At 43.3% G+C, this 10,911-nt stretch overlaps 1 protein-coding gene across 1 annotated transcript in view; it reads left to right on the plus strand.

Moving 5' to 3' along the window:
- LOC137427791 (phospholipid phosphatase 3) overlaps positions 1–5,078 on the plus strand; it is a 46,563-nt gene extending 41,485 nt beyond the window's left edge. The window contains exons 5-7 of the mRNA XM_078776347.1: positions 103–279; positions 3,678–3,856; positions 3,950–5,078. Coding sequence (XP_078632473.1) covers positions 103–279; positions 3,678–3,830 — 330 coding nt within the window. The 3' untranslated portion in view covers positions 3,831–3,856; positions 3,950–5,078. The remainder of the gene's footprint in view (positions 1–102; positions 280–3,677; positions 3,857–3,949) is intronic.
- Positions 5,079–10,911: the final 5,833 nt, after the last annotated feature.

Consider the following 10,911-nt stretch of genomic DNA (forward strand, 5'->3'; position numbering starts at 1 on the left):
CTAAGTCCAACGGGGGCTAATAATGATGTAATCAACTTTATATATGAAGACAAATGAGAACTTATTCTATTTTGTCTCTTGCTCCCCATTCCTTTTCACAAGCTCTATCTAGAGGCACGGTTGACATGGCGAGTCGTGCGTACTCTGCGACCATTGTTGCAGTTCATGCTTCTTATTGCAGCCGTGTACGTGGGCCTATCGCGCGTGTCAGACTACAAGCACTATTGGAGCGATGTGTTGATGGGCTTCCTCCAAGGAGTAGCTGTTGCAATTTTTGCTGTAAGTACCACTGCCCCATTTTGAATTTTAACTTATTTGAACAACTTCCACAACCTTAACCAGCGCTGTGGCACAGGAGAGGGAAGCAGGGTCATGACAAAGGGTTTTCAAGAACTTAGGTTATGACAAGTATAGGATAATAGCGAGTTGTGACCAGCATAGGGGTTTGAGAGCTGAGGCGGTGTTGTGCGGAAGCAGTTGTGTGGGTGTGGTGTTGTGGAAGAGCGAGGCGGTGCTGTGTTGTGCTAAAGCCGTGTGGTCTTGTGCTTGACCTTTTGGCTGATGTGATCCAGGGTCATGAGTGGTACATGTTCTGAGCAGTTTTGGGACATGAGAGCTGGTTGTTATGATAGCTGTTAGGGTTCTGATTCTCTGAAGAGAAACTTGGTTTATTGAAGCTGACAACCAAACTCGTTGAAACTGTTACCTTTAGTTGGATTTAAACCCACGATCTCTACAATGCCAGCACGGTGCCCTCATCACTGAATCGGTACTGTACTTCAGCCATTTCTTGGATATGTTATTTTTATTTGGAAAAGAGATGGTACAGTTTATTGAGATTTGTGCACTCGGAAGAGTTGGTAAAACAACAACAACAACAACATGCATTTTAAAGGCCATTTTCCCTGCTAGAGCGGGGGTTAGCCTTGCGGTCCCCATGACAATCTTCTCCATTTTGCCCGATTTTCTGCATCTCTCCTTGTTAACCCCCTTGCCCGCATTTCTTCTTCCACCATCTTTAGCCGAGTCTTTCTCGGTCTTCCCCGTCCTCTACTTCCTTCTACATTCATTTCCATCACTCTTCTCAACCAGTCACTTTCATCCTTCCTCAACACATGACCAAACCATCTCAACCTGTTCCTCTTCACAGCATCAATCACAGCATCAGTGGTAAAACGTTGTTAAATAATTAAAAGTTAATGAGGAGAAATCAAATCAAAAATAAAACTAGAACGGCACTTTTCGAAATCACGACGTCGACGCCTCCGCCCACATTATTACATCATCATACTTCTATCAAGTTTGATTTAAATCCATTTAGCTGTGCCCAAGTTAGCACATTTTACCTGACATGACCTCTGACCTTTGACCTATTGACCGCAAAATTCAATCAGTTCATGTTTACATCTTTATACATACCTGTACCAAGTTTTAATTGAAATCCCTTCAGCTGTTCACAAGTTCTTACATATTTACCTGACATGACCTTTGGTCTTTGACCTCAGGACCCCCAAAATATACTCGGTTAATCTTTACATCATTATACATACCTGTACCAAGTTTGAATGAGATCACTTCAGCCATTCTCGAGTTATATATCTATTACAGACGGCACCCATTCACCTTTGACCTATGACACAAAAATCTAATCACTTGATCTTTACATTACACAAACCTGTACCAAGTTTTAATTAGATCATTTCAGCCATTCTTGAGTTATAGACCTAATACAGACTTTGACCTTTGACCTCTTGACCCCAAATTTTAATCATTTAATAGTTACATCATGATACATACCCATGCCAAATTTGAATTGGATCACTTCAGCCATTCTCAAGTTATAGACCTATTACAGATTCGACCTTTGACCTTTGACACCAAAATCTAATCACTTAAGCTTTACATCATTATACATACCTGTACCAAGTTTGAATTGGATCACTTTAGCCGTTCTCAAGTTATAGACCTATTACAGACTTTGACATTTGACCGCGACCTCAAAATCTAATCATTTCATCTTTACATCCTTCTACATACAACAACAACAAGCATTTTAAGGCCATTTTCCCTGCAAGAGCGGGGGTTCGCCTTGCGGTCCCCATGACGATGTTCTCCATTTTGCCCTATTTTCTGCATCTCCCCTTGTTATAACCCCCTTGCCCGCATTTCTTCTTCGACCATCTTTAGCCAAGTCTTTCTCGGTCTTCCCCGTCCTCTACTTCCTTCTACATTCACTTCCATCACTCTTCTCAACCAGTCACTTTCCTCCTTCCTCAACACATGACCAAACCATCTCAACCTGTTCCTCTTCACAGCATCCATCACAGGCTCAATTCCCATCATCTTTCGCAAATCATCATTTGTCTTCCTCTCTCTCAACGATACTCCACACATCCACCTTCATTCGCATTTCCACCCTTTCCATCCTTCGTTGCTGCTCTACCTTCATTACCCATGTCTCACTCCCATAAATCATAACACTTCTCACACATGCAGCATACACCTTTCCCTTCAGCTTCAGCGACACTCTCCTCCTCGTCAGCACACCACTCAGTTCCCGAAATTTCTTCCATGCACATCTCACTCGAGCAACCGTTGCCGAGTCTGATCCACCTTCTCCATTCAGCATGTCTCCGAGGTAGCAAAATGTTTTCACACCTTCCAGCTTTACGCCATCTCCAAGATCCAACTCAACATTTCCTCCATCTGCAGCTCCCTCTGTGCACACCTTACACTTGAATGTAGCTGCCACACTGGTTAATGACCCTCTTAGACCACTACATTTTTGATGAACCCACTCAGCGCACATTTTACATTGAATGGAGTTCACTCCGACACCCTTCCTGCACACAGCACACGGCCACTTCCCAGTTCTTTCCACCTCACCACATGCTTTACCAATTGCCATCACCTTCGTTTTTCCGATATTCACCTTCAGACCTTTTGTCTCCATACATTCCTTCCACTTGTTCATCTTCTCCTTCAGTCCATCCATACTTTCTGCAATCAACACCAGATCATCTGCATACAACAACTCCCACGGTAAACCCTCCTTTACGTTCTGAGCCAGCACCTCCATCACAGCGACAAATAGTAGTGGACTTAGTACCGACCCCTGATGCACTCCCACCTTCACCTCAAACTCAAACTTATTCTACATAAGTCTACCAAATTTGGTCAGAACCCCATCACTGGATCACAAGTTATCGCGGTAACAGTATTTTTACCTAACATGACCTCTGACCTTTGGCCTTTGACCTCATTACCCAAAAATCTAATCAGTTCTTCTTTACCTCATCATACATACCTGCACCAAGATTGACCAAGATCCCTTTAGCCATTCTCAAGTTATCGCAGAAACGAAAACCTATCACGGGCGGAAGACGAGACGGACGGACGGACAACCTGAAAACATAATGCCCCGGCGACTTTGTCAGCGGTGGCATAAAAAATACAGGCAATAGAAATTGGTTTTGCGACTTCAGTGGCTAAATTTAATGTCTGTGAATTGATCAATCCCACGATTACCTGATCTCCAACTCTGCTGCTGTCAGTATTAAAATATGAATATTCACTTAAAGCTGCTGCGGCTATTGACTGAAACTTTGAAGCAAAACCTTTTTGTGATCTCTTGCTCGGTGTCCTTTCCCTCGACCCTCTCCTCTAATTCCCTTCAGGTGTTTGCAGTGTCTGGTCTCTTTGATAAGAGCCAGGTGAATGAGCCGGAGGTCAATGATGTGAATGATGATGGGACCTATGGTGCTGTCCAACAAAGGACAATGATGCGCAACTCTGCGCAGAACGCCGCTGCTCTTTCATCCGGTCCATAGTTGCATCACGGCTGACATTGAAGAAGGTGGTTTTACATCGTCATATTATATCGTTATGCTCCACTTCAATGTACTTTGGGATGGCTTCAGACCTTTTGTCTCCATACATTCCTTTGTAGATAAACATGTCTCCAAGTTTATCAAGCCACTTGCTGATCTCCAAAGCACCGCAGTGGCGGTAACTGCTCTTAGCAACATTCATTTCTTTTCATTCCCATCGTTTTGACGTCTCAATGGAGACAGGCCTTGCCGAGTTGAGGGTAATGCTGCACCAAACAAGATCGAACCTCCAACAGCTTCCCGTGATTTGGTACCACTACACGCCGATAGCTGCTTGTGCGCATCAAGTACCTCTCATACCTCTAAAAAGTGAAACGATCTTAAAAAAAAAAAAAAAAGGTAAAGGCCCGGACTGCCTTCAGGTCTCCACTCGCCATCAATCCAGGTGTTGGAACTTTAAGTAAATAATTTTTCCAGTTTGTATTTTTTTTTTTTTCCCCATCCTTGCACCATTTTATATTCTAATGGCAAATATTTTCATTTGCAGCACTGTGTAAATATTTTGATTTGCAACTGTGTACATGCTAAAGTAAATTGATTGTGGGGCATGTGGGATGAGGTTCTTGTACTTTAGGGAGGTGGATAAACACCAAATTTGTTTTATTTTCTTGGGTATATACAAGGTTGTTTGTAGCGGGGCTGCAAGGTGGGTTGTTCGCTTGTGTTAATTTATCAAATCGGTGTTTTTTTTATTTCCTGGAAATCTACTTTTGGTGATGGTTTCACATTGTCAAGTTGAATGTAAATGAGCTATTGTGCCATGGACTAAGGGCCTTAACTTGCAGCTTTTGCCCAATGCCAGATGCCGATCGTCATAACGTATCATTCAGAGCATGCTGTAAAGTCAGTCGCAGCTAACCCTTACATGCATGTGCACATGTAATACCAAATGAAAATGACGGTGCTTATAACGATTTTCTCTTTATCTGCACATTGGTATGAACTTCATTTTTATGTTGCCTTTTTCACTCTGGGGTTTATGCTTCTCCTGGCAGAACTATCAGCCGATCGCTCATCGTGCATGCATGGCTTTTCTTGCGCTGCCATTAGGCGTGTAACGGTTCCACGGTATGCGGAGACAAAAAAGGTTGCTTTTGGATTGTCAATCGGCAGTCAAATGTGAGCGACTCACGTCGACTCGACCAAGCATGTGACCAAAATGATAAAACGATTGTACACCTCCATGAAGTTAGTGTCTTTATTCTCTTGTGTCTTTCATTGTCAATTGCTTATTGGTTTGCAGCATCATTTTATGATTTGGAAGTGTATTGGTGCGAGGTGTTTACTTTTTATGTTATTTACATTGCATTCAGAAAGTATTCAGACCCCTTCACTTTTTCACATTTTGTTATGTTGCAGCCTTATGCTGAAATCGTTTAAATCCATTTTTTCCCTCATCAATCTACACTCAACACCCCATAATGACAAAGAGAAAACAGGATTTTAGAAAGTTTTGCAAATTTATTAAAAAGAAAAAAACTGAAATATCACATTTACATAAGTATTCAGACCCTTTGCTATGACACTTGAAATTTAGCTCATGTGCCTCCCATTTCTCTTGATCATCTTTGAGATGTTTCTGCACCTTCATTGGAGTCTCGCTGTGGTAAATTCAATTGATTGGGCATGATTTGGAAAGGCATCCACCTGTCTATATAAGGTCTCACAGCTGACAATGCATATCAGAGCAAAATCCAAGCCATGAGGTCGAAGGAACTGCCTCCAGAGCTCAGAGACAGGATTGTGTCGAGGCACAGATCTGGGGAAGCCTACAAAAATATCTCTGCTGCATTGAAGGTTCCCAAGAGCACAGTGGCCTCCATAATTCTTAAATGGAAGAAGTTTGGAACAACCAGGACTCTTCCGAGAGCTGGCCGCCTGGCCAAACTGAGCAATCGGGGGAGAAGGGCCTTGGTAATAGAGGTGACCAAGAACCCGATGGTCACTCTGGCTGAGCTCCACAGATCCTGTGTGGAGATGGGAGAAACTTCCAGATGGACAACCATCACTGCAACTCTCCACCGATCTCGGCTTTATGGCAGAGTGGCCAGACGGAAGCCTCTCCTCAGTGAAAGACACATGAAAGCCCGCTGGAGTTTGCAAAAAAGCACCTAAAGGACTCTCAGACTGTGAGAAACAAGATTCTGTGGGCTTTCATGTGTCTTTTACTGAGGAGAGGCTTCCGTCTGGCCATCACTGAACCTCTTCCATGTTTGACTGTAGGGAAGGTGTTCTTTTCTTTGAAGGCTTCATTTTGTTTTCTGTAAACATAGAGATGATGTGCTTTACCAAAAAGCTCCAATTTGGTCACATCTGTCCACAGGACATTCTCCCAGAAGGATTTTAGCTAGTTCAGGTGTGTTTTGGAAAACTCCAGTCGGGCTTTCTTATGTCTGTGTCTCTCTCTCTCTCTCTGCCTCTGTTTCCCTCTCCCTCTCCCTCTCAGCAGTGGGGTCCTCCTGGTTGCCTCCCATAGAACCCCCTTTCATTGAATTGGCAACGGATGGTGCGAGTTGAAACTGTCGTACCTTGTGTCTGAAGGTCAGCTTGAATCTGTTTGGCAATTGATCGAGGTGGTTTCTCCATCATTCGAACAATCCTTCGCTGCAATCTTCAATGTTTTTTTTTTGTTGTTTTTTTCCTCCGGCCACGTCCAGGGAGGTTGGTTGCAGTGCCTTTGGCCTTAAACTTCCTGATTATATTGCGTATGGTGGACACAGGAACATCGCAGTCTCTGGAGATGGATCTGTAACCTTGAGATTGTCCATGCTTAGCTACAATCTTGTCTGACCTCAGACAATTCTCAGGTTTTCTTTCTTTTCTCCATGCTCATTGCGGTACACACAGTGACAAAAAACAGCAGAAAGACTCCTTTTCTCTATTCAAACTGTTTGAATGAGTGATTTTTGTATTGCAGGCACCTGCAACTCACCACAGGTGAGTTCAATTCCAAAGTAAAGGAGAATCACCTGCTTGAAATCTACTTATTTCTTACAACTTCTAAAATGTGCCAATTATATTGTCCGGGCCATTTTAGGATTTCTGTGTGGAATAAGCTAAGATTTAGTAATTTTTTTTCAGCTTATTTGTTTTGTTCCACTGAAAACCAAAGAAATATATATGTGGATACCAAAAGATTTTTTAATTTCTACAATTTTCTGGAAGAAATGGTGCGTTATTTGAAAAAAGTGCAAGGGTGCCAATATTTTCGGCCCTGACTAAGTGACAAATGCAGCAGGTTTATAAGCTAAAGTGTTTGGTAGTGATGGACATCCACAAGGAGAAATAAAACAAAAACGAATAGCTACGATCCTGAGTGACGAGGTGTGAAACGAGACACATAATGGGTGTGTATGTGGTGGTGATGGGCAGCACATCAGGAACGATGCGGTAACAGACACGGAAACAATTCCACAAGTGGGCGATCTGGTGAGAGGCAGAGGTAGGAGAGTGCAGGTTCGTGCAAGGCTCAGATCAAGCTTGTATGAAATTGGGAGTACACCAACTTGCTGTTGGGAGAGTGAGGATCCATGGGAATGTGCCTCCTCCCATGAGCTACCAATGGGGTGAAGGGCTTCGTTTTTGACAGCTTCAAGAGAAGCAAGGTGGAAAGCGGGAGCATCAGCCCAGAGTGGGGAGTTGTACTCCATGGAGCTCTGTACACCATGATGAGCTCGGTGCGACTTCGGAATGCCTTGGCTCTAACGTGAATACCCATACAATTACCTTTTTGATGCTGGCTTGGTTAATATGATCCTCACAACGCTTATGTCAGATAGTGAGACGAGAGCCTGCACCTCTCTGAGAAGTGAATGGAAGGAATAGTTTGATCGCCAATCTGTGTGGAGAGAGCGGGTCCATGTGAATTGCCAGTGCTGACCGTCATGGTCCAAGTATCTGACCAATGGCCGATCTTACCTGAAACCTTAAGTCATGTATCTAAAGCTAAGTTTTGAAGAAAATGTACAACTTTCAACTTCATCTCCAAACAAATAATCATTGTCTCACTTTGTCAGGTGCTTGCCATCTGCTCATACCTAATAGGAAAAGATTGTACCCACCAGGCCTAATGCAAGCCTTGTTTCACAATGTAATCTGATCTGGATTTGCTTACTAAACGATTTTGATGAAAAGGGTTAAGATGCTGTTAATGTGAGCATTAGTTTCCAACTTTGCTTCAGCCATGCTGTGTTCAATGTTCATGCAAGGAGAATCTGCATTAAAATTAGTTCCATGTTGTGCGTGTAACATAAAGAGCATCCTTTCTATGAAGATGAAGGTTGGTGCTTCTAAACAGAAGTGACATGTTCCTGCTGGAAATGCTGTACTTGCAAAAGTGAAAAACGAAGAACATACTGCATGACCTCGTCTGCAGCCAATCCATTGGATGTTATGTGATGATCATGGCAACATGCTACGTCTGGGGAATGTGCAACATTTTCAGCAAAGTATGATTTCGAAAAATAGCTCCGAGTGGGCTGACGGTCATTTATTGAGGTTGTAGTTCAGACCCCCCCTCTCCCCCCTTTTCCCTCTCCTCACCCCTCCGATACGAAATAGGTAAATCTAAGAGTGAGCAATCCTGCAGACCACCGATTAGAAGGGCAGTAAATGGTTTCAGAGCAATTGGTTGGTAAATAAGGGTCGAGTAGGGGATCCGAAGTTTTGGGGTAACGCCGCCTCCCTGAGAGCCCCCATGATCCGAAATCGAAAGATCGAGGCCCAATCGATTATGCGGGCTACTCTTGCATTCATGTGGCAAGTTTCAGAACTATCAGCCAGGTGATAAGGGAGGAGTAACAAAAATAGCAAAAAGTTAAGGGACGAACGACTGGATGGACGGACAGACATCCGGACATCATGACCCATTTTATGTCATCTCTTCGATAATCGAGATGAAATGACCTAAAATTTACGGAGGATCTCCAATTTGCTAGCAAGCTTTACTAAATGGTCTGCCCAGTCGAGGTTGAAGCTGAGGATGGTTGATCCTTCCTGAGTGATGAGAAAGTGAGATTTTTTCCCCCAAGATTGAAGGACATGTTCTATTGATCAGACCAGTTTCTAATTGATTCCAGATCAGCAGACAGTGATGCAGCTGCTGTCTACCTGTCAGTGAGACAGGGAATGTACGACAATGGTGGAGGACTCTGCCAAAATGTACAAAGTGTTTTCCAGAGCATCGGTGAGGTCATTTAGACTAGGAACACGACTGGAGGTCTCACTGTCATAAAGCAGCAAACTGGGTCTAGTGGGAGAGAAAGAAGAGAGTTCCATCATTTATAGCAACTTGACTGTGTTAGTGAAGAAGTCAGAAATTCTCGCATGACGGTGGGCTTGTAAGCCACAACCAGGGAGCTTGGCAAGCAGTATACAAGACTGTTGAATGTGTGAGAAGTGTCCAGGGAAATGATCCTGACCTCTTGTTTGAGATTTATAGCCTCCATCCATCGCTAATTCCTGATTCAAATTTCCATAATTATAGTAGTGTAGTGTAGTTTCCATTGTACGTTTCATGTTTGTATCTTGGGGAAAATGCCAGGGGCATAGAAAAGGCCCCTTTATATGGTACTAGCAGGAGCACCCGGCGTTGCCGGGGGCTGGAGGGTGAGGAGGGGAGTGGAAGGGGGAGGGTGAGGCGGGGCGTGGAAGGGGGAGGGGTTGAGGAGAGGAGTGGATGGGGGAGGGGTTAGGGGGAGAGGGAGGGGAAATATATACTACATATACATCTTTTGGGGGGGGGGAGAGGGGGTGGGTGGCTTTGGCAGGCCCCTCCGTTTTGGGGGAGTGGGAAGGGGGTGGGAAGGAGTAAAAATCTTTCCCTGCAAAGAGTGCTTCATAACCTCAGGGTCGAGGGTAAAAAAGGTAAAGGAACCCCCGGGTAAAAGCTATTCACTGGTAAAAAAAGAAAAAAGAAAAAAAAAGGGAAATTGCAATACCCTCTGCCACCATCACCAGGTGGCGCTACACGGTACACATTTACATCGAGAATTTACGCCCTTCTCCAGGTCCCCCATATTCCCACATGAGGCTGCGCCCACATAGCCTATGTTACCCTCCAGCCAAAGTTGTATTTGTATTTGTACCCCGAGTAAAGTACACAAGTGTTTATAGCTGGAGTACCCGGCGTTGCTCAAGCAAAAAAGAAGCATTAACATATTTGAAATGAGGGGAAATATCATGGAAAAGCAATTACATCCAAATCAGAATCCACCACAAATGTCAAATCAGTAATAATACTGTAAATAACAATCTATAAACGAAGAAGAAGAAGAAGTGTTCTCACCAACTTCGTACACTTCCAGAATTGTTTGATTTATTTGTGTTCAAATGTTTGCGAATCGTTTTGTATTTATTTGTGTGAATGTGTACTTGTATATAATTATAACTTTGATCAAAAAGGCACGATCGAGCGATTTTTTTAAAATCCCCAAAAACGAACTTTTTTTTTCAATACATATATTTTCTTAACCTGAAAAACTCCCAGGCACTCACTAACGAACCTCTGAAAGTTTGACGAAGAGCCGTTCAGCCATCTCTGAGAAAAATGGCGACACACAGACAGACAGACAGACCAACAGCCCCCTTATATTGTAGATGTGCCATGTGGCAAAGTATAGAAAAGAAGGGACATTCCATGGCTTGTAGAAAATGTCGAACAATAGAAAAGAAGGGACATTCAAAAAATCTCGTGTGCATGCCGTACTACCCTTGTGTTCTTAGGAGGAACCAAGTGATGCTCTAGAAAAGTTCATATAAAGGAGCGCCCAACATCTGGCAAATAAAATACATTTACTTCTTCATGCAGCTGCATGAATCAAATTGGTTCCCCTTTTCATTCAAATCCTCAGGCTTTGCACCTCTCTTAATAAGCTGTAATTCCACGTGACAGATTGCATTAGCAAGGAAAGTTGCATATTTTCCGAAAAGGTAGGCCATCCTCTTACTGCAGAAGTATATCGAAGCATTACACCCGAAAGTTTTGGATCAACGTTTCAAAGTTGTTTAACACGGTAACCAG

The sequence above is a fragment of the Myxine glutinosa genome, chromosome 1 (genome assembly GCF_964187855.1).
Source record: "Myxine glutinosa chromosome 1, kmMyxGlut1.1, whole genome shotgun sequence".
Taxonomy (NCBI): domain Eukaryota; kingdom Metazoa; phylum Chordata; class Myxini; order Myxiniformes; family Myxinidae; genus Myxine; species Myxine glutinosa.